Source organism: Neophocaena asiaeorientalis, unplaced genomic scaffold (assembly GCF_003031525.2).
Source record: "Neophocaena asiaeorientalis asiaeorientalis breed wild unplaced genomic scaffold, Neophocaena_asiaeorientalis_V1.1 scaffold138, whole genome shotgun sequence".
NCBI lineage: Eukaryota > Metazoa > Chordata > Mammalia > Artiodactyla > Phocoenidae > Neophocaena > Neophocaena asiaeorientalis.
The window spans coordinates 6540119-6565104 of record NW_020172632.1 but is presented as its reverse complement, the minus strand read 5'-3'; the positions used below and the strand labels follow the sequence as shown (position 1 = coordinate 6565104).

Here is a 24986-nt window from a genome sequence, read left to right as displayed (position 1 = left end):
AATTTAACGACCACAAGAAAAGGATCAATAAGCTGCTGGAGCAGATTCTAATGGTATATAGTCTCCCAAATTTCCCCTAGCAACTGAACACATTTAGAAACCTGGCTTCTATGCCTAGGCTTACAGGCAACTCAGAGGTCCCAGGAACTTCTCTCACCTCATTTCACGAGCTGACCCTTTCATTTTTAAGAGGCTGGAACTCAGAGGTGCTTCTTAGTGGGTGGGCAAGCTTGCACGGATGTCTGCAAGCCTCCTTCCCTTCAGCAAGCACTAGAATAGCTCCATTAGTGTTCATGGAAATTCTGCACATGCACCAAGGAGAAAACAGCCACAAATAACATAGTCTGCTTTCCAAATCTCCAAAGCACATCTCTGTAATCATTGTAGTTTCCAACTATCACCACTGAAGCCTTTCAGCCAGAGAGCAATTTGTCTTCAACTTACTCTGGGTTCCTAAGTTAACAGAACCTTTCGGTTGTTTAAAAATGAAGCTTCCCACTTCTGGTCTCTCTCCCTGCTCCAGCTTCTCTTCTACACAGCCCCTTACCCAGAAAACTAAGTGCATAGTTCCTGCATGGACTCAGTCCAAACGCCTTCGTCTAGTGCTCAAAAGGCCCTTCAAATTTGATCCTGGTCATCCAGGGTCTGAAACTTGGGGGACAGGGATGGGCTGAAGATACAAACTGGAGTTGTCATCAGCATGTAAAAGATGCCTGAAACCACGAAAGTGGATGAAATCAACCTGGGAGGCTATATACAGGCAAATAGACCTGTTTTTGTTTTTTTTTTTAACATCTTTATTGGAGTATAATTGCTTTACAATGTTGTGTTAGTTTCTGCTGTATAACAAATTGTTTGTATAACAAACAATTAATTTTTGGCTGCTATATGTAAATCCCCATATCCCCTCCCTCTTGCGTCTCCCTCCCACCCTCCCTATCCCACCCCTCTAGGGGGTCACAAAGCACTGAGCTGATCTCCCTGTGCCATGCGGCTGCTTCCCAATAGCTACCTGTTATATGCTCAGTAGTGGGATTGCTGGGTCATATGGCAGTTCTAGTTTTAGTTTTTTAAGGAACCTCCGTACTGTTTTCCACAGTGGTTGTATCAATGTACATTCCCACCAACAGTGTAGGAGGGTTCCCTTTTCACCACACCCTTTCCAGCATTTATTGTTTCTAGCTTTTTTGATAATGGTTATTCTGACTGGCGTGAGGTGATACCTCAATGCTAGATCCTTTTTGACCCACCTCCTAGAGAAATGGAAATAAAAACAAAAATAAACACATGGGCCCTAGTGAAACCGCATTGTAGTTTTGATTTGCATTTCTCTAATGATTAGGGATGTTGAGCATAGACCTGGGTTTTGAATCTTAGATCTTCTATTCACTATCCGTGTGACCTTGAGTAAGTGACTAAACCACTGTTGAGCCTCAATTTTCTCCCCTTTAATTGGGTCTTTTTAAAAATGTCTAGCACAGTGCTGAGCAATCATTATTCCAGCTCCCATAGTCACTAGCAGTGGGAAACTGAACAAGGTACTTCTGCTTGGTGAGCCTCAGGGTCTCATCTGTAGCTCCAGCCAGGTATCCACAAGGCCTCATGGAATGGGTACTTAGCAAATGGTTGCTGAATAAAAGAAGAAATCTAAAGAACTGAAACAATACCTACTAATACAACGAGATGATTCAACAGGATTTTTAAAAATCTATATAAAGATCAATGTAAATGCTAACAAATTATCTTAGAAAAAGTATCTAGCACCTAGAAGGTAGACAATGTTAGTTCCTTTCTTTCTGTCCTTGCTTCTTTTTTTTTAATTTCTCTAAAATAAATCTCTGATAAGCTTAATCCATTAAAAGAACAAAATTATAAACATAAACACACACAAAATCATACAAGTATATTCAACATCATTACATTGGCAGATTTCATCTTGATACACTTTTTTCTTCCCCAGCTCCTATCTCCTCTCATGCCATCTTCTGACTCCCCTCTCCTCCCTAAGGCAGCCAATGGAAATGACCTGATATATATCGTTTCATACATTTCTCCGTGTTCATATAATCCTGTACAAAGACATACATTCATATATAGGATTTTTTTGTTTCCTTTTTATGAAACTGGGTTCTTATTAAAGACATTTCTCTATAAATTTCTTTTTTTTTTTCACTTAACAATACATCTTGGTCAACCCTTCAGGTCAATGGATACAGCAGTCATTCATTCTTTTTTTAAAATTAATTAATTAATTAATTTTTGGCTGCGTTGGGTCTTTGTTGCTGCGCGCAGTCTTTCTCTAGTTGTGGCGAGCAGGGGCTACTCTTTGTTGCAGTGCGCGGGCTTATTGCAGTGGCTTCTCTTGTTGCAGAGCATGGGCTCTAGGCACGCAGGCTTCAGTAGTTGTGGCACGTGGGCCCAGCTGCTCTGCGGCGTGTGGGATTTTCCTCGGACCAGGGATCGAACCCGTGTCCCCTGCATTGGCAGGTGGATTCTTATCCACTGCGCCACCAGGTAAGTCCCGTTCTTTTTGATGACTACTCATTGTCAGTCTTCCCCACACACAAATAATGCTGCACAAAACATCCTTGTATGTATTACTTTAGGAAAACTTTCTGCTGGGTCAATGTACATATATGTTTAAATATTTGTAAATATCGGCAGATTATTTTCCAAGAAGGGTGTGGTAATTCATATTCCCACCATCAGTGTATAAAAGTGACCATTTCCCCACATCTTCACCAGAAGTTGGCATTTTATTTTTTAACATCTTTATTGGAGTATAATTGCTTTACAATGTTGTGTTAGTTTTTGCTGTATAATAAAGTGAATCAGCTATATGTATACAGATATCCCCATATCCCCTCCCTCTTGCATCTCCCTCCCACCCTCCCTATCCCACCCCTCTAGGTGGCCACTAAGCACCGAGCTGATCTCCCTGTGCTATGCAGCTGCTTCCCACTAGCTATCTATTTTACATTTGGTAGTGTGTATACTATGTCAGTGCTACTCCCTCACTTCGTCCCAGCTTACCCTTCCCCCTCCCTGTGTCCTAATTTAAAATGTTTTCCAGTTTTATCGGTGAAAAATGGCATTGTATTATTGCTTTATTTTGCATTTTCTTGAATATTTTTGAGGTTAAGCATCATTTTTCTTTTATTTAATATTTATTTGGTTGCACCAGGTCTTAGTTGCGGCAGGCAGGCTCCTTAGTTGTGGCTCACTGGCTCCTTAGTTGTGGCATGTGAACTCTTAGTTGCAGCATGCATGTGGGACCTAGTTCTCTGACCAGGGCTTAAACCCAGGCCCCCTGCACTGGGAGAGCAGAGTCTTACCCACTGCGCCACCAGAGAAGTCCCTAAGCATCATTTCTTGTTTATTGGTCATTTGGGGTAAAAATCTGTGATGTATGCAACTTACTGTCAAAAGAGTGTCAGAAAAAAGCTGAGTGTGTGTGTGAGCGTGAGAGAGAGGGTGTCCTTCCTTTTTAATCCATCTCTTCTTTTTCTGAATTTTAAATCTCTCCCCCCCTTTTTTTTTTTTTGGCTGCGCTGCGAGGTTTGCAGGATCTTAGTTCCCCGACCAGGGATCGAACCCGGGCCCCCAGCAGTGGAAGCACAGAGTCCTAACCACTGGACTGCCAGGGAATTCCCTAAATCTCTCCCTTTCTACTGGCTCCTCCTTTTCAGATTACAAACATGCTCCAGTCTCCCCTAACCTAAAACACTTTCTTTGGGTCTTGCTATCTCCCTCAGATTCCTGTCCAATCATTCTTTATTTTCACCAACTATACTCTTTCTCAACCCAAAACACTTTTCAGTGAACAAGCCATACCTTTGGTTTTAGGGACAAAAAAGCCCCAGTTTATTATTACTTTTTAAAAAAAGCAAATATCACTTACATAATTGTTCAAGCAAGTCTATATACGGGTATTGCATTTGAAAATACATATGTATATAATTTTTCTCCTACAGTAATTCATTTCAAGAGCAATTTCATTATGTATCTTCTACAGAGCCCTAAACCAAGAGAGCCAACATATTCAAATAAACCCCAAGGTGTGGGGATGCTTCAGGACAGTTCCTCATTAGAAGCCTCAGCATGGGGGCTCTGGAGACCAACGCAGGTCTTCCAGGGAGAGCTGAAACGTTCAGATAAGTGAGTTCTGGAAAGAAGGGGTAGTTGGCGGGCTCTGGCAGGCTCACCCCTGGGGTAGAGCAAAGAGTACAGACAGGGGAGTTCTGAGAGGCACTGGAGCTATCTAAACTCAGGGGGATGGAACTGAGTGAGCAGCTGTGGTAATTGAGTTTCAGTTACCTGCAGGGTGGCAAAATAAAGTAGTAACTTCATCTGCCTGACACGGAGGAAGTTTAGAGGTGTCCCTGGCATATTCACAGTGGAATTGGTCACCCTTTCACTGTGTTGGGTGATGGCAACCGTACTGCGCTTCCTAGCGACAGCAAGCGCACATCCTGTTAGGCAGCACCAGCGCACTCCAGCTAATGAAGCATTTCCTGCAGGTCTGTCTCCCAGGGCTCTCTGTATCCTCTGTCTGAAGGAATGGCACCATGGGAAAATTCAGCACCGCCAGCATCAGCCATCGCCCAAACTCAAAAGAGTCTTTGAATGGCAGAGAAAGGCCCATTTTCCTTTCTGCCCAGCCCAGGGTTGGAACCATCCTCAGGTCATTTTTTGTGGGTCTGTACAAACGTGCCGACTGGCAGCGTGCCGTTCTTCACCTGAGCCCGGATTTCAGCTCGATGCTTTAATGTGAAGACCAGGGCTCTCACTGTCCGCCGGTATGGCCCATTAATGCGGCGGGAGCAGAGATGAAACGTTTCCTGTTCAATATTTTCAACCAGTAGGTGATCCATCTGAAAAAACAGCAAAATTATCAAATTAGGGCCTTGCATTGCATAAGGATTAAAAGCAAGAGAGGCTGGAGCACTTTGCTCAGAGGCCTCCATTAATCAACTGAAATTCAAAGACATCTACTTCCTGTCACAAAAGAAACAGGAAGAGCAAATTAATTCCACCCTGGCAATTAAGGAACAAGGCCATGTGCTTTGTGACAGGGACCTCATTCACAACCCCTGCCGGGTGGTAATATTTGCCATTATAACAGGAAACTGGCTTGAACCAAGCAATGGGTTCTGGGCCCTGGGCCCTGTACTTTACCAACCAGGAAACGAAGACCAAGGATAATAAATCAGTATAACAGTTTATACTTTTTTTGTTGTTTGTTTGCTTTTAAAGTGACTTTTAACCCCTTACAGCATTTTAAAAACAATGGGTCTGGATCCTAATATGTGTGTAAAGCAGTTTATAAATCACTTTTCACATTTACTGCTCACAACTCCTATTATCTCATTTTATAGATGAGGAAACAGGTTCAAAGGTAAAGGAATGTTCCAGATCTTACAACTATTAAGAGGCAGAGTTGGGACTCTAACTCGGAGCCCCCAACTCCAACACCCATGTTTCTTCCCTTTCACCATACTCACTGCCCCCTTAACCTTCTGACAGACCAGCTGAGTCTGGAGAGACCTCTGCAGGGTCAGCTAAGCAGAAAGTGGCCTAGAGGATAGGACCTGTGGCAATTCTGGGGTGGTCTGGCTCAGGCCCAAGCCCTCCTGAAGTCACAGGCCTAATGAAAGCAGGACAGGTCTGAGACTTTTGCCCACATGATCTGGATCCAGGCCAGACCGGGTTGCTGGTCAGAGACCCCCTCACTTCGTTCCTTTCCAGGTGCATCGCTCACTATTCGCCTCCCTGGTCCTGACCCTGGCCCAGCCTGAACAACCTCAGCTGCTTTTACATACCTCTACGCCCCTGCGCAGGTACACGTTTCCTCAGCAAGGCGCAATTTCCCTAGGAAACTCATTCCTATTTATATGTCAAAGCTTAAGTAAAAAACAAAAAGCAAAAAAGCAAATCCTAGCTTAAAGGACTGAAAGTTCCCCTTGGGGCTGCCACAGTGTCCCGAGCTTCCCTTAGTCATTTTCATAACATATTATAATGATCTATTTTTTTGAGTTTGTCTTCCCTGAGAGTGAGTTCCTTGAAAACAGGAAACAAATTTCTCTCACTTGCTTTTTTCCCTTCAACTCTTTCCCTCCCCACCTTACCACACATTCAAATACTTACTCAGCACTACGTGCCTGGGCTGAGGAAAGAGCAGTGAACAAGGTCAACACAGCTCTTGACTCCACAGAGAGCACGGGTTGGCTGGAGACAGATAGAAGCAGGGACTGCAAGTGTACCGAGGGCTGGGAAAGAGGATATGAGCGAGTTCTGGGGCACAGAGCTACAGCAAAGGGACCCGACCCAGGAGGGCAGCTCCTGGCCTCAGGAGGGAATGGCATTTGACGTGAGACCTGGAGAATGACAAGGATCAGGCCAGGTGAGGTGGGCACTTGCTTAGTGATGAATTCAGTGAGCTATACATATATCTTTTGTGTGCTTTTCCATATATGTACTATACTTATATTTTATTTTATTTTTTTATTTTTATTTTTATTTTTTTTTTGCGGTACGCGGGCCTCTCGCTGTTGTGGCCTCTCCCGTTGCGGAGCACAGGCTCTGGACGTGCAGGCTCAGCGGCCATGGCTCACGGGCCCAGCTGCTCCGCGACAGGTGGGATCCTCCTGGACTGGGGCACGAACCCGTGTCCCCTGCATCGGCAGGCAGACTCTCAACCACTGTGCCACCAGGGAAGCCCTATACATATATTTTAAAAAGGAAAAGTTTAAGGAAAAAATGCACCAAAATAAAAAAAGGATCACCAGACATTTGATAAGTGTCCTAACAAAAGAGAGAGACCAGCAGACCAAAATGAATATAATAAAGAAACCTGGAAGAAATGAGGACCACGCAGGAAACAGAACAGGACTGAGAGAGAGAGAGAAAGAGAAAGGGAGAGAGAGAATGAATATCCAGGTCCAGACATCTGCCTAGGTGTAACAGACAAAAGGTGTTCAGGGAAGTTTGGGGTCCTGATGACTGACTGATTATCTCCAAGGCTGGTGCTGGAGTGAGTGGACGTGGTGCCATGGCTCTCCAGAACCCAGACTCCTTGAGCTTTTCATGGCCTCCTGGGTGGGCACTGAACTAGCCCCCAGCCTGAGGCAGCCCGGGTACCAGACTACTTTACAAGGCTATAAGGGTGGCTGGCCGTCTGCCCAGCATTTGTCCAGCAACATTTGCAAAAGAGGCTCCTCACCCCAATGAGGGTTCCTCGTCCCAGTGTGAGGATGGTTAGTCACTGACTGTTTAGAGATTCACTTAATACGACAGGCAAGAAAAAAAGCTCTGTTTTTAAATTTTTTCTTTTTTTGAGGGGAGTGGTTGTTAGGGGAAGAAGGGTATGTGTACATTTGCAAAAATAAGTCATGGCCATTCCATCAAACTGTAGTATATATAAAAAAGAACCTTGAGAGTGCCTTGAAATTCACAGAACTGGATACTTATTCATACTTCATTCAGCAAATAGTTACTGAGTCGCTACTCTGAGTATGGTCTGATTAGAGATACCCAAGCAGAAAACACCTGACCCCCTACCCTCTAAGAAGTCACAGCCTAGAAAGGAGAGGCATGTACACAGAAAACCAAGGGGCAGCAGGATAGGTGCTATACCAGCAATGTGATGGGAATAAGAAGCAAGTAGCTAGCAATTCTCATGCATGCTTCTTGTTAAATGAAGGCCAATCGGAATGAAGAAATGAAGAAAAACATTTGTAATATTAAAATGTAAATCATAAGGGAAAATGATTCATCATGCATCCTTGTGTATAACATGTTCATTGAACAAAGTGAAGAATGCCTACCTTATAACTGCCTTTGGATAATCCAAACATACCCAAGTTGAGAGTCCTTCCCAATGGGTCCTAATCTGGTAATTTAGGTAAGCCCTTTTGGGTGAAAGGACCAGAGTCTTACTGAGACTTTGAGAAAAAGGGGTTTTACTATGAGATACATGTGTATGAATGGGAACAAGAATGCTGTAAGAAACCTAGGGATTTATTTACAGACCATATCCTTTCTCTGTGTCTCTCATGATTTGCCTGGTCTCTCTTTCAAATGTTTTTCCTCCTCTCCATTTGCCTTACTATCAATTCTAACTGCCTTATTCTCTCCCCCTATTCTACACATCTCTACCCATAGCTTCTGCTTCCTCATAACTCCTCCAATATATCTTCTGTTTCAAAACTCCCACTGTTGCTTCTTGGTATTTCCCAGTTCAGTTTCCCAGAGACAGAGAATCTGATTTGCCTTCCTTATCTATTTGTACCTGTGAGTTGAGTATGTGTTATTCAGTTGTCCAATCCTGGACAAACTGGCAATTGCTGGGTGAAGATATAAAACACATCCACCCAGAGCGGTCTTTTGTCAAGGATTCTGGACTCAGAAGAAACGCTGCCATAATCAATTAGTGATGTCTGCCACATCTGTTAAGCTCTTTAAAAACAAGGGAAGCAGCTCTTCTTCATGTGTATACCTTAAGTGCAGAACTTCCCACACTGTATTGTGACTATTCGTTTGCCTACTTCCCTCAGAGACTGTGAGCCCCTCCAGGGCTGGTACCATTTTGGATGCACTTCTAAGTTCCCCATGCCTAGTAGCATAGGTACTGGCACATATTAAGTGCTCAGTAAATATCTGTGAAATGAATTTCCTCTTTCCCCATGTATACCTCCCTCCTTTTCTGCTCTTTTAGTAACATCCTATACATAGCATATGAAATATGTTTCTATTTTATATGTATTTTCTAGTTAGCAAAGTCCAACCACTCTTACAAAGGCCAGTTCAAGTGCTGTCTTTTTCATGAAAGCTTCCCAGATTTCCCCATCAGATTTCATTGTTCTGTCCTTTGTGTGTTTATACCACTTGCTAGTAACACTATTTCAGACATATTTCATCCTGCCTCGTATTTAGTCAGTCATTTACAGGCTCTTAGTCAGGAGACAGTAAGCTTTCTTAGGATAAGTACTGCAACTCATTCATGTTTGCATTCTCCTCCGGCACTAGTAGTAGTAGAATTAAACATCTGGTGAACTGAATACCCACTAGAAGCAAACTTTGTATGAGTTTTCCAATAGCATGATTGGATTTGTACATATATACCCACACTCCGTTTTGACCACTTGAATACATTTATTAAAGAGCTGGTCAAAGCCAGAGGTACAGTCTGAGGCCATTAAACAAAGAAAAAACTAACAGTCCCATATGGGGATGTACCCCTGACCTGGATCTCATTAGCACCATCTGACAACCAACTGGGCCAACCAGCCAGTGTTTCATAACTCTTAACGATAACAGGCTCACTTTGAGAATCAGATTCATTTTTTTAAAATGACATAATAGGAAAATGATCACAGGCCGTGAGGTAGGAAGGAGAGTGGATAATGAGGAAGGGGAAGTAAGAGAATGACACCACAGGGGACGTTCATATGAGGAAAGATCTAAAAGACAGGGAAGAACAAAGAAGATCTGGAAGGGAGAAAGTAAAGGGGAATGGAGTGTGGGTCTCAACAATGGAGATTTTATTCATCTATTCCTTTATTCCAAGAACAAGGAAACAATCCATGAATCTGGAAAGCAAGATGTGTAGAGTAATAAAGAGATGCACTTTGGGGCTGTGTGTGTATATTCTTTATCTGTGGCTTTCACTACTAAAGGATAAGACCAAACAAATAACATAGAAACATTATTTTCTATAAAAATGTAATGAGTGGATTTGAAAAAACACATGCTAAGATCAAATTGCAAAAGCTTTTTAGTTATTAGGCCAATAACTTATCCAATAGTTTACTACTGCCTGATATAGTACATTTATGGAGATCTGATGTCTGATTTGAATGCACTCAACATTGGTTACTATCAAAGACCAGATACTGGATTAGATGGTTCACCGATTTGCCCTAATATGAAAATGTTTCAGATGATGATGGGTGCTAAGAGTTAACTTTATGTAAAAAGTGTTTGTATTTATATTTTCTGACATACCAAACTGATAAAAAAATACTATAAAATGTTGTTTATGCAGGGAAAATAGACTGATTTTCTTCGGCCAAGGAAGATGGCTAAGATGCACACTTTTAATTTTTAAAATTTACTCTTTGGGAACAAAACCATTCAACTATGCTTAATCTGATATTTTTTCCAATTACACTGGAAAGCACTAACGAATGTATCACTTTTTAAACTTTGCTTTGTAACACTTGAGTGCTTACCACTTGATGTGCCAGTTAAAGGATAATTAATGGATAAACTAAAAGGATAATTATTATTGAGTTTAATATAGCAGGCAAACTGCTCATTAATCCTTACAAGCAAAGCTTCATTATTATCATTTACTTAAAAAGATACCACAGGGAACTGGTATTTACCACCACATCAACTACATATTATATACCCACACTCTATGTTTCTGCAATAATTTTGGTTTATTTTAAAAATAAACTTCTTTTACAACATCAAATAGCGAGTCTTGTTGGCTAATCGATACTCCAGAAAATTAGACTTACAACCTTCATATTTTTTTTTCTCTCTTCCAAGGGCTTAATATTCATATTAATATTTCCTTGGGAAAAGTTAAGCAAACACAGTATATTAATTCACTGAACCATCAAATAGACATTAAAAATTATAAATATAAGAATAGAAATATATAGAAAAGTATATACAAAATGACACTAGCTGATACTGATCAAGATTAAAAATACAACATAAATGTGAATAATTGTCAATTTTCTGCAACGTTATTTAAATAATCAATAAAAATATCTTACGGAACAGTTGGTACATAATTGGCTCTTAATACGTCTGGGATAATCATAACTTGCCCAGTATTCATTGAAAGAGCTACAGGGACTTCCCTGGTGGCACAGTGGTTAAGAATCCGCCTGCCGATGCAGGGGACACAGGTTCGAGCCCTGGTCCGGGAAGATCCCACATGCCACGGAGCATGTGGGATCAACTACTGAGCCGGCGCTCTAAAGCCTGCGAGCCACAACTACTGAGCCCACGTGCCACAACTACTGAAGCCTGCGTGCCTAGAGCCCGTGCTCCGCAACAAGAGAAGCCACCACAATGAGAAGCCTGTGCACCGAAACGAAGAGTAGCCCCTGCTCACTGCAACTAGAGAAAGCCCGCGCACAGCCAAAAATATAAATAAATAAATAAATTTATTAAAAAAAAAAAAAAAGAAAGAGCTACAATAATTTACCAAACAGGAAATGCACCAAAATGTTAACAAGACTATGTCTGGATGGTAGGTTCAATGGTGATCTTATTTTTCCTTTCCATATTTTTTCATTTTCTATCATAAGTTTGTATTAAAAAACCCCAAACTTTATTTTTTAAAAGTAAATAATATACCACAAGCCGATTTGCCTTTCTTTTGTGGATACATAACAGAGATAGAAAGGTTAAAATATTTTTTCAGAGAATGCAGTGACAGATCAGGTATTTAAATCAGACTTCTGAATTGCTTCTTTTGTTAATAATATTAAGTTATTCTAAGGATACATTATTAGGGATACCCTGAGAAGAGGAAAAAATATGGATGTTATATGTCTGATTTTTCCAGAATATTAACTGACCTATAAGATTTATTTGATGATGATTAATACTATTGCTAATGAGCAAACATTCTTCTTCCAGCATGTGTACCTCAAACCACTAACACCATTCTAACTGGTGGTCATGAAGATGATAGGGATTGTGCAATTGACTATATACATTAGAACTAAAGGCATGAGTGCTGGCCGAAAATGGAGTACAGTCTTCTCAAAAGACAGCTATGTATTTTGCCATTGATATTCCATAACGGAGTCCATCTCAGAATTTTTGCTTCAGTGGAAAGGGAAAGAATTTTATTTATTTATTTTTATTGAAGTAGAGTTGATTTACAATGCTGTGTTAGTTTCTGGTGTACAGAAAACGGATTCAATTTTATATATTCTTTTTCATATTCTTTTCCATTATGGTTTATTACAGGATATTGAATATACGGTAGGACCTTGTTGTTTATTTATTTTGTATATAGTTTTTATCTGCTAATCCCAAACTTCTAATTATCCCTCCCCTAACCCCTTTCCCCTTTGGTAACCATAAGTTTGTTTTCTGTGTCTGTGGGTCTGTTTCTGTTTTGTAAATAAGTTCATTTGTGTCATATTTTGATTCCATATATAAGTGATATCATATGGTATTTGTTAGGGTAAGAATTTTAAATGGGAAGGAACCAACCTTCATTAAGTGACTTCTAACCACTAGGCACTCTCCTATTCTTTTGTATATATGGTTCATTTAATCTTTCCAATAATCTTAGGTAGTAGGAATTATAACCTTCATTTCACGGATAAAAAATCAAGTCTCTGAAATGTTAAGAGATTTGCCTAAGGTGTCACAACCAGCACATACTAGAGCCAGGGTTTTAATTCATGTCTTGCTAATTCCAAAGCCTGTACTCTTTATACAATACTGTCCCCCAGAACGTTTACAAATCCAGAATCTTTAAAAAAAAAAAAAAAGTTAGAATAAAGCCATAGCACTTAAGACTATGAAAATTCATTATGAAAATATGAAGGTCATTTAACCCAGAGTACCTAGTCATCACATTCCAACCAGGACATTACCTCCAATTCCAAGGCTTCTGAGAGTAATTTCTGGGCGTTTTTCCTAAATGTCTCGGTTTTGGAATCACTTCGGACTTCTATAGAAGGTCTATCCTTGTGTTTTTCAATGAAAGTTCTCCACTCAGTGTAAACTTCTCTGGCAAGACAAGCCACTTCTGAATCTGAGTGTTGACGCATCTTGTTCACAGTGTGACCTGGAACAAGAGAACAGAAACCAAAGAAAAGGTTGTTCTGTATTCTTCTGAAAGGTACAGAACTGGAAGGACTAATGTGTGGCACTTAGCAAGTCATTCACACACCTAAGGATGTAAAGGCTCTTGTGCAAATGAAGACCTGTTTCTCAAAGGCTGAGACAACAAGATAATCACTGGGGGAGAATCACTGGGCTAGCCAATGAAATAAGTCATAAAACAGAAGCACGATCAATAGATACTTAAAACTCCTTAATCCAAAAATTGCAATAAAAGAAAATGAATTAAGCATTTATCTTGTCTTTTCAGTACATATTATATTTCAGGACAACCAAACAGTCCTAGTTATTGACAGAATATTCTTTATTCAGCTAATAAGTGTGATAAAATTGACAGAATTTAAAAAATTTTTGTGGCCCATGATGAAATAATTCATTCAGGTGACAATCAACAGTGGATGAAATCAGTCAATGAAAAGTTGACGGGGAAACGTACAATGGAAAAATGAGGTGTCATCATCTCCACCGATCAATCTTAGCATCCCTAAGAGTGGCACTACCAGATAGAGGGAGCACTTCACAGCCCTACCTATGAAGTAGTCTTACACCCTCCTCCCAAGGAAAAGATGAACCATAACCCTAGTAACTAGTCATTCAAAGCTAACCTCCAGTTTATAGAAAATATGAGAGACAGAGGAATAAGTTAAATTACAGCATAAGAAACAAATCCAGAATGTGGGACATTCTACAGGACAACATTCAATCATCAATGGCACTTTTAAAAAAAGGGAGTAAGGTTATGGATTGCTAAAGATTAAAAGAGTCTTTTGAGTCCAAACTATCAAATGTGATGTGTGATCCAAATCCTGACTGGAATAAACCAATTAAAATATATTTTGATATAAACAAGAAATACGAATATACACTGGTTATTAAATTATATCAAAGAATTATTGTTGATTTTGTTGAGCACGATGATGGCATTGTAGCTATGTAAGAAAAGATCCATATTTTTTAGAGATGCATACTGAAGTATGTAGAGCTGTAATGACAAAAGGTCTGAGATTCTGCTTTAAAATACTTCAGTAACAGCACAAAAACACAAAAAAGGGAAAGATAAAGTGAATGCGACCAAACCTTAATAGTTACTGAATGTAGGTGAAAGGCCTATGGGGGTTTGTACTATTCTCTTTATTTTTTTGAGTATTTGAGATTTTCATAATAAAAATGGAAAAAGAGGAAAGGGTCAAAAAATATCATATGCAAAAGTACTTAGATAAAAATAAACACATAGAAAAGCCAAAGAAATCAAGTAAACATTTAGAATTAAAGTTCAAAAAGTATTAGAATATAAGGTAGGTATACTTTTAAAAACAATCGATAGCTTTTTTATGTCAGCAATAAACAGTCAGTATAATAGGGGGAAAATCATGCTTAAACTAGTAAAAACCATAAACCACTTAGCAACTCATTAACAAGAGGGGGTTGCATGCCCACGTGCTGTTTGTGTATGTGCCTATCTCCTTAATAGCTCTGGAACCACTCTTAAACTCCATCCCCATCACCACTGACCTTGCCTTAGGGCATGTCGCCTCCAGATGACTCCAGCAGCCTGACTGGCCTCTCAGCCAAAGTCTGGAACCCTTAATGCCACCTTCCACACTGCAGCCAGAGTGGCCTTTATTTAACTTTATTCGTTTCTCTTTCAGGGATATTTTTAAAAACGTTAATCTGACCATTACACTCCACCACTTAAATCTTTCAATCCTATATCCAAATTCTTATCTAGTCACACAAGTACCTTCACTATCTGCCACCTTTCCATCTACCTTCTAGCTTCATTTCCAGCTATTACCCCACTGTCATCGATACTCTAGCTACCTGCAGCTTCTAAGACACTTCAATATTTTTCTCACCTCTTTACTTTTGAACATATACTCCAATGAGCATTTTGTCTGCCTGGAATATTCCTTCTTCTCTCTTCATCTGGTTAACTTACATTCTGCCTTTAAGACTCAGTTCAGGAGTCCCCTTCTCCAGGAAGTCTTCCTTAATATAATAACCCCTAGTCTTGGCTGGTACCTCTCCTCTGTGCTTCCTTAGCACCTCATGCTCCTGTTCATCACAATAACTATTATAATTAGTTGTAATTATCTGATCAGTTATCTCTCTTGCCCACCAAAGAGAGCTCCTTGAGGGCAAGAGCTGTGACACGTTTATCTTTGGATCTCCAGCAGAAAACAGGGGCAGGAGAGGGGGTCGGGAGAGTGGGTGTTTGGTAAATGTTGGGGAATGAGAAACCCAGATGAGGAAATACATATGTTTTTACTAAAATATATAACAGAAAATTTGAATGAAAGGGGAAAATATACCATATTATATGATGGAAAGACCAGTACAGAGATGTCAATATAGAAATTAATTTGTAGATTTAATGTAATTACAATAAAAAAATCTTAGTAGGCTGCTTTTATTAGAATACATCCAAATAGCTTTAGACTTATTTTAGAAAAACAAATGGGTAATAGCATAAAATACTCTTATGTATTATGAGGTATAACTAGCCTTATATGCTATTGGAACATATTATAAAGCCACTAAAATTATATGGACTGGCACCAAAACAACAGATGGATAGATCTGTGGAATAAAAAGTGAAGCTCAGGGGACTTCCCTGGTGGTGCAGTGATTAAGAATCCACCTGCCAATGCAGGGGACACGGGTTCAAGCCCTGGTCCAGGAAGATCCCACATGCTGCAGAGCAACTAAGCCCGTGCACCACAACTACTGAGCCGATGTGCCACAACTACTGAAGCCTGCACGCCTAGAGCCCGTGCTCTACCAACAAGAGAAGCCACCGCAATGAGAAGCCTGCGCACTGCAACAAAGAGCAGTCCCTGATTGCCACAACTAGAGAAAGCCCGTGCGCAGCAACGAAGACCCAACGCGGCCATAATTAGTTAATTAAGCTCAGGAACAAACCCTATTATATATAAAAATTAATATATAATAAAAGAGGCATCAATGAACAAAAGGAAATGGAAAAGAATTCAATTTTGGGAAAATGGTCAAAACATTTAGAAAATTTCTCAGATCACACCAACTGCATAGCTCAACACTTGCTTGATTTATTTACTCCTCACATGTCGACTGAAGGCCTACTCTTTGTGCTAGGTATGCTAGGTACTAGTCACGCAGGGCTGAACAAGAAACTGTCCCTGCTTTAAAGGTTCTGTGAAGAGCATCCTGGAAGTAACTCTGAAGGGAAGACAAGATTCTTTAACTTCTCTCTCTATCCCATTATCTCCCAGGAATTTTTATCTAGTCTTTCTACTGACCAGGGAAAGAAGTACATCAACACTCATCACAAGGAGGAAGGTGAAGGGGAGGCATGCAGAGCCCTCATTAGAAATATCTCAAGGTGCTTCCTAGTTAGCGATGCTTAGTGAGGTGCTTCTGAAACACATGCCACTTAAAGCTGAAGTCACTACTCAACACTTTCCTTTTCTGGCTGGAGTTCTCCATATCCTTGAGATTATTCATTCAGAAAACAATTTTTTGTGCTGTTGGTCACTGTTGTGGATGGTAAAACCACAAAGGTAAATGAGACACTGCAGGACCTCAAAGATCTAAATTCAGGGCATTTTAATACTTTTACAGAGCACCTACTTAATGCCTGGTGCTGAGGATACAGACATGAATGAGACACAGTCCCTGGAATTTAACCTACACTCACCCTGCCAAAGTGTGCAAAGAAGATTTATGTATAAAAATATTCATAACAGTACTGTGTACAGCAGCAGAAAGTTAAATACAAGCTCACCATTGAGGGTGCAATTTGTTAAATGAATTATAGTCCCTTCAAACAATGAATACTTGGCAGCCATTAAAGACTGCAATAAGCGGGCTTCCCTGGTGGCGCAGTGGTTGAGAGTCCGCCTGACGCTGCAGGGTACATGGGTTCGTGCCCCGGTCCGGGAAGATCCCACATGCCACAGAGCGGCTGGGCCCGTGAGCCATGGCCGCTGAGCCTGCGCATCTGGAGCCTGTGCTCTCCAACGGGAGAGGCCACAGCTGTGAGAGGCCCGCATACCACAAAAAAAAAAAAACCAGGAAAAAAAGACTGCAATAGCTCTACGTGTAGTAACATGGAAAGATGATTACTTTACTCAGGTTCTCAGAAGAGCATGCACAGTATAAGCCAATATTTATTTTTAAAATTACATTTGTGTGTATATATATATATATATATATATATAAACAAACACATATATTTGTTTATACACAGAGAAAAAGAGTCTAAAAGAATTTATAATGAAATTATTAACAAGGGTCTCCTCTGAGCAGTGGGACTGTATGTATCTATGCAGTTCAGCTCACAGTCTCATGGGCTGGCTCAACCTGTAAGCAATCCTAACAGCACAGGATATGCTATACCAGAAGTGCATTCAGGTTTCTTTGGAATAGAGATCCTTCCCTTCATGTGTTCCCCACCTTATCCTTTTCTCTCCCCAAGACAGGCATCGTTGATCCACCTTTATATACAAGAAATGAAGATGCACAAGTCCCACAGAGAGTCCTTCTTGTCAAATCCAATGGACCTTTTCCATCGTGACATTACTTGATACCTCTGTGGCATCTGTCACTGCTGCCTTTTTCCTTCTGAAATATTCTCTTCCATTGCTTTTTGAGATATCACCTGTTACTGATTCTCCTCTTCCTTTTCCATCTCTTCTGCTGGCTGTACATGCCTTGCCCAACCTTTAATTACCTGTGAACCCCAGCTGGGACATTGTCCTTGGCCTCTTCTCTTCTTTCGTCACCTGTTTTCCCTGAGTAATCTTACCCACTCCTGTGGTCCAACTACCATCTGCAAGCAGATGACTCCCAAATACATATCTCTAGCCTAAAGGCTCTCACTGAGCACAATACCCAAATATCCATTCCCCTACTGGACATCTCTGCCTGCTTATTTTGCAAGCACCTCTAGCTCAACATTTCTAAAATGGAAAATGGAACTCATTATTATCCCCCTCAGTCCCTCCGCCTGTATTTCTTGTCACACATGGCACTAGCATTCACCCATTATTTTAGGCTACTTAACATTTTTTTTTAAGATTTTTTTTTTTTGATGTAGACCATTTTTAAAGTCTTTATTGACTTTGTTACAATATTGCTTCTGTTTCATGTTTTGGTTTTTTGGCCCCAAGTCATGTGGGATCTTAGCTCCCCCACCAGGGATCAAAGAGGTGGGGGAGCTAATGCACCCCCTGCATTGGAAGATGAAGCCTTAACCACTGGACCACCAGGGAAGTCCCTAGGCTCCTTAACATTTCTTGCATCTTTTCCTTTTCCTCACGTCCCTCTTTATTCTCCCTGCTGCCCTGATTCAGGTCCTCATCACCTCTCCACAGGTCTACTGCAATGACTTACTAATCAATCTTTGTCCCCAGAGTGGCCTTCTCCAATTCATCCTCTATATTAAAGTCAAATTAACCTTTTAAAAACACAATTTAATCACATCATTCCCTTACCAGAAGCCCTTCAATGGTTCTCTCCTCTGTCCTCAAATTAATTTCTAAGTACAGATTCAAGCCCTCGATGACCTGGAACCTCTTTGGCCATACCTCTCACCATATCTCTCTCTTTCCTTCACCTCCTCAGTCCCAGCCCTCCTACCCCTTTGGCCTCCAGGTGCTAAGTTCTAGCCATAGAAAGCACTTTGCATGTCCTTGATAGGGTCAGGCTGTCTGGCCTTCTTACATTTCTGTACTTAGCTCCCACTGCTCCCTCTGCCTAGAAGGTTTAAATGCCCACTTTTCCCTCTAAACTTGATGTAAACATCTTGGGTGCAGAGCCCCATACCTTACTCCTTACTCCAAGATATATTCCCAGCTCCCAGCATAGTGCCTTACCACAAAACAATCAAGAAATGTTTGCTGAACTGAATCAAACAGTTATATTACAAAGAAAAAAAAGTTTACGTTTGGCTTTCAAATTGGCTTTGTACTAACATTTGAATATGGATGCAGTGGATTGGGAAAATCACACAATTGCAAACAAAATAATGGAACTATACTGTAAAGAATTGAATGAAAAGTTTCTAATTCTTACCCATTGCTAAGAACCCTTCCTGCTTACTACTCCAGATTTTATAGGAATTATATCATTTAATTTTTTATAATTACACAATGAAGTAAATACTATTATATCTCTTTTTACAAAGAAGCTCAGCCAAGCAACTTGCCCAGGGCTTCATGGCTAGTAAGCATGGAAGCCAGGATCTGAGCACAGCAGCCTGACCCCAGAGCCTGCATACTTAATGGCCCAACACCCTGTCCTTCTCTGTTATTAGGGACTGGCACACAGAGAGTGTCCAATAAAGTTCTGTTAAGATAATGTTGTTCACCTTCTTGATATTCCTAAATCAGAAGAGCCAAAGGGCAGAAGTCTTTGACTCTCGGGCCAGGGCAAAGGAATCACTACTCTTGGCCTGCAGGGGGCAGTACACCTCACAGATACTCCCACAGGAGCCCCACCTGGACTGGTCAGGAGGCTCTCCCAGCACCAGGGAAACCACCCCAAGAAGGGCAGGGGCTATGAGGAGACCTGGGGGATGCAAGCTTTGCAAGCAAGAGGGTGACAGAAGGAAGAGTAACAGCAGGGAAGGTACTGAGTCTGGGGCAGGAAAAGAGGAGAGAGGAGGCCTAGGGAACCCTCTTCTATAAAAAACAAGACAGAATGACAAACTTTAAATGAAAAAGGGAATTTCACGATAACAATAATGACAGTTAGCCACTGCACTGAATGCTTTACATTTAAGTCAATGAATTCTCAGAACAACCCTATGAGGTGCTATAATGATTCCCCGTTTAACAGGTAAAGAACTAAGGAACTAAAAGGTTAAGAAACTTGTGCAGGACATGGCAAGTAAGAAGCAGGGACAAGTTTCAAATGCAGGCAGTTTGGCTGCAGAGCTCAAGTATTAACCCTATACTGTTGCCTCCAGTGATCATACAGTCCTACCTCCTCCTGATCCAGATGGAAAAAATGAGGCTCCATGACCTTTCCCCAAGGTCACAAGTTGGTCAGTAGCTACATCGAGGAAGTTAATGATCTGCAAAAAGTCATTATTTGCTCCATGAAGTTTATGTTAAAGCAAGCAGTGCCACTGGCTGGTCTTATGATCTAGGTCAAGTCCCTTGGGTTTAAGAGTTCGGGGCTTCTGCATCCCAGCACATTAAGACAAATTCCCTGCAGGAAGCGGTCTTTTGCTCATTTAACAAACATTATCAAATACTTAGTAAGTACCAGGCCCTGTGCTAGACTTTGGGATAGAATGTTGAACAAGACACAGCCCTTTACTCAAGGAGCTCCAGGTAGGTCTAAGCACAGGAGAAGACACCTAAACAAAAACAGTGCACCAAAGTGTTACAGGTCCTAAGATAGTATTGAAGGGGGAAACCAAGGGCCAAAAGGACAGAGGAGTCAATTTGGCTGGCAAATGGGCCAGGGAATACCATGAAAGAGGCAATTCTCGTCCAGAGTCTTGACAAGCAGTAGAGTGAATAAGAGCATAGAACCTGAAAGAGCACAGAGTAATTGAAGGGCTGTGGTGGGCAAAATAATAGTCCCCAAAGACATCCATGCCCTAATCCTCAGAACCTCTGAATATGTTACCTTACATGGAAAAAGGGACTTTGCAGATGTGATTCAGGTTAAGGACCCCGAGATGGAGAGATGAGCCTGGATTACCTAGGCGAGCCCAATCTAATCACATGAGTCCTTAAAGGCAGAAGAGACAGAAGAGTGGGTCAGAGAGATGAGGTGTGAAAAGAATTCAACGCACCATTGCCAGCTCTGGAGATGGAGGAAGAGAATCACAAGCCACAGAATGCAGGTGGCTTCTAGAAACTGGAAAAGGCAAGGAAACAGATTCTCCCCTAGAGTCTCCAGAAAGGAATGTAGCCCTGCCAACACCCTGATTTTAGCTCACTGAGACCTGTACTGAACTTCTAACCTATAGAAATGTAAGATAATAAATCTGTGCTTTTTAAACCACTAATTTTCTGGCGATTTGTTATGGCACTATTCACAGATAATGAACACAGGAGCTTATCAGCAGTTCAGGATTGCTGAATCTATGGGACAACTTAAGAACAGAAGGCCATTTGAAAGTTCCTTGCCACTAACTTATCCCATGAACTTGGGCAAGTCAAATCACAAACCCATTCATTCACTCACTCACTAACTCATTTATTCATTCAACAAACACTTTTTGCTTCACCAAGATGATCATGTTTCATCTGGGTCTTAAAGGACAAGTAAGAGCTTGCCGTGGACAAAGGTGCATCTTTGGGTTTCAGGAGGTGGCATGACATGGCATAAGTCCACCTTAGCTTTGTCGCTTATTATTTGGTTTCCCGACATGGGGCAAGTTACTTTAAACTCTCTAAGCCTCAGTGTTCTCATTTGTAAAATGAGGAAATCAGTGTTCTCATTTGTAAAATGAAGAAATAATAATATTTACCTTATAGAATTGTTATATGGATCAAATGAAGTCGTAGATGTGAAAGCACTTTGTAAGTACAAGGTTTTTTGTTGTGAATCAATTATAAATGAAAATCAGATCAATATGATGGACTTAAAACTTCTCCCAGAATATTTATACCTACAGTATTGCAGAAGTGGGGCATGCCTGCCTACCAGGTTGAGTGCAAGGTCTAACTCCACTGCCTCATCAGCCATTTACTTAATATCCCCGCCCACTGGTTTCCTTTATAATAAAGGTATTCAGACACAGAGGCCCCATTAGGTGCTAAATCCAAAGGCTTTTGCCCAGCTGGCCCTCAACTTCCCAGACCACTTGAGAACAGTGAGGTTACTCACTTCCCCTGCCTCTCAAAACACTCTCCTTGGGCTTCCCTGGTGGTGCAGTGGTTGAGAGCCAGCCTGCCGATACAGGGGACACGGGTTCGTGCCCCGGTCCGGGAAGATCCCACATGCCACAGAGCGGCTGGGCCCGTGAGCCATGGCCGCTGAGCTTGCGCATCCAGAGCCTGTGCTCCGCAACGGGAGAGGCCACGGCAATAAGAGGCCCGCGTACCGCAAAAAACAAAACAAAACAAAACAAAACAAAAAAACCACTCTCCTCCTTAGCCCGCGTGTCACTGCACAGCCCTGGTTCTCTTCCTCTCTCTAATTACACTCTTGCCTCTTCACCGGCTCCTCTTCCTCTTCCCATTTCCCTGCCACGGATATTCTCCCCAGCTCAATCCTTCAGCCCTTTAATCTTTTCTTTTACTCAGAGAATTCATCCACTTAAGTGATTTTAAGCAAATGCTTCCAGGCGAATGTCTTCCAAATACATATTTTTAGTCTAGTCTCTCATCTGAGCTTCAGTCCTACATCTCCAACTGCCTGCTGGACATTTGCACCTAAAGAGTTTATGTCAGAGCAAACACTGACTAAAATGAAAATACTAGGAGAAAACTCCCATTTGAAGTACACAAGAAAAGGCACTAAATTCTGATTTAAAAGAGGTGAGCTTGAGCAGATGGCAGAACCCATAGAGATGGTCCAGTAAAATTAAGGCACATATGGCTGGGATTCAGGGCACAATGGCAGTCTGCTAACCAAGAAAGAACACTGCCCCAAGAGACCTGGATTCTCATTACATCTCTGGTGCTAACTCACTACATGGCCCTGGATAAGTCACTTCATCTCTCTGAGTCTGAATTTCCTTGTTTATAAACTGAGGTAGCTAAATGGATTTAAACGTTTATGACATTGACATTTATAAAGTTCAGAAACAGAAAACAAAAACTATAAGATCTCAACAGTAAATGGACAAAGAACACAATTCACAAAAAAAGGACAAAGTGCCAATAAGCAAATAGAAAACAATCCATTCTATACAGCAAATGAAAACAAGATGCTATTTTTACCCAGTAAATTAGTAAGATTTTAAGAAAACTGTAGCAATGTAAATTGGAACAGTATTTCTAAGAATCTAAGATTCAGAAATGGATCAGGACAGGAGACGCATACCCAGGAGTTTTCTGAATTAAGGCCTCAGTTAATCTGGAGAAGTGGATGGCCTCTCTGGCTAAGTGCTCTAAAGCAGCAGCCAAAGACTGAGGTCTGAGCTTTCTGGAAAAGTACCTCCTGTGAGAGGACGGGAGACAAAGATGGACGAAACAGAGAAAGGCGAGAAACAGGAATAAAGAAAGCTAGAAAGCGCCATGGAGAAAATCTTGTTTGACCCTGTCATGTTCATTAATTTGATGAACATATCCTGAGCATCTGTTATATGCCACACTAATGCTTGAAATGCATTGGTGAATAAAATATATTGCATGGCCTTGCTGGCACAGAGTTACTGTACAGTAAACAAAAAATAACTCAGTAAATAATTAAATAAGTAATTAAAACTCAGATAAGGGCTTGAAGGAAATAAACATTTAAAAAATAGATAAAGAACTGGCAACAAGTTCAGTATCATTCATATTGACAGAAAAGAGAGTAATCAATGGTCTCAAGTTCACGGTTCTGGGAAGATGAGAACTGAGGTAAGACTACTGGATTTGGATAGAATGAAATCTCTTGTGTCCTTAGAGAGAATAGTGTTTGTGGGAGAAGCCAGCATGGAGATAATTTAATGAAGGAGGGGAAGGGGCAGAAATGGGAGTTGTGATTATTAATCATATTTAAAGGAATTTGGCTATAAAAGGAAGAAGTGAAACGAGGTATCTGGAAAAGATGGCAGACAATTAAAGGAGAAGATTTAAGTGTATCCGAAGGTAGAAAGAAAGAGCCAGTAAAGGGGGTATGGGTGACAACAAAATGAGAGGCATCATGGCATCCTCATCTCCACAGTCAATCCTTACCAAGTCTGGTCCATTCTCCCTGATAAGGTCTCCCTACGAACCTGTCACTCAACAGGTTAGGTTCTTTCGTATTTTAAAAATTATAACTTTCTTCAATTCCACATTCCTTTCTGATATTGCCACCTCTCTCTTTCCTTTCAATACCAAACTTCTTGAAAGAGTTGTCTGTTTTCACAGCTCATTTCCTTACCTCCTCCTCATTCCTCAAGCTTCTGCCCTTAACCTTGCCTTTGAAACTGTCCTTACCAAAATCATTAATGACCTTACTTTGTAAAATCCAACGTGCAATTTTTAGAATTCGCTTCTTTGGCCCTTTGACAACGATGGACACTGCTGACGAATCCCCTCTCAGAAGCCCTCCTTCCCATTCCATGACAGCGTTCTCTCCCATTTCCCTGCTCACACCTTCTCCATTTCCTGTGAGCCTCATATATTGATGTGCTTCAGGATTTGGGACTTGGCTCTTTGCTTTTCCTACATACTCTCCCCAGGCAACTGCCTCAGTTTCTAACTATATGCTGATGATGACTCTCAAGTATATATTTACTGTCCCTCCTTAGCTTTAGCCTTGTACATCCAACATTCTGTTGGACATTTCCTCTTGGATGTCCCACAATAGTGGGACACTAAAGAAACTGCCCAGAATTTTTTGAGAGACAAGGAGACATATGAGCTAAGGGGCATGGAAAATAAAAGATCTAACAAATTTCTAATTGTAGAATGCCAGAACAAATAAATAGAGAGAATAAAGGAGACGTGCTTTTGAAGAGATAATGGTTGTAAAACTTCTACAAATGAACATAAATCTGCAGGTCCAGGAGGTAGAATATATCTAGGTTAAATTAAAAGAAATACATGCTGTGATAGCCTGTCTACAAGATAGCCCCCAATGATCCTCACCTCTTTGTATTCATAACCCCTGTGTAGTTGTCTCCCAACTGTACCCAGGTTGGTCTGTGTGATCAACAGAATATAATAGAAGTGATGGTATGTCACTTCCAAGATTAGATGATAAAAGACACTATGGTTTCCATCTCGGTTATTCTCTCTCGGATCACTTATTCTGGGGAAAGTCAGCCACCATGTCATGAGCAGCCCTATGGGGAGGCCCAGGTGATGAGAAACCGAGGCCTTCTACCAGCAATCCCATAAGTGAGGAGTTAGGAGCAGATCTTCAAGCCCTGGTCAAGCTTTCAGATGACTACAGTCCCAGCCAACAGTTTGACTATAACCTCTTAAGAGATCACGAGCCAGAAGCACCTAGATAAG

At 41.1% G+C, this 24986-nt stretch overlaps 1 protein-coding gene across 3 annotated transcripts in view; it reads right to left on the bottom strand.

Annotated features, from left to right (window-relative positions):
• Positions 1–3835: 3835 nt before the first annotated feature.
• Positions 3836–24986, bottom strand: part of TCEANC2 (transcription elongation factor A N-terminal and central domain containing 2) — a 39913-nt gene continuing 18762 nt past the window's right edge. For all 3 annotated transcript variants that reach the window (XM_024739325.1, XM_024739324.1, XM_024739326.1), the window contains exons 4-5: positions 12639–12832; positions 3836–4874 (exon numbers count right to left, since the gene is read on the bottom strand). In XM_024739325.1, the coding sequence (XP_024595093.1) occupies positions 4686–4874; positions 12639–12832 (383 nt within the window). In that variant the 3' untranslated portion in view covers positions 3836–4685. The remainder of the gene's footprint in view (positions 4875–12638; positions 12833–24986) is intronic.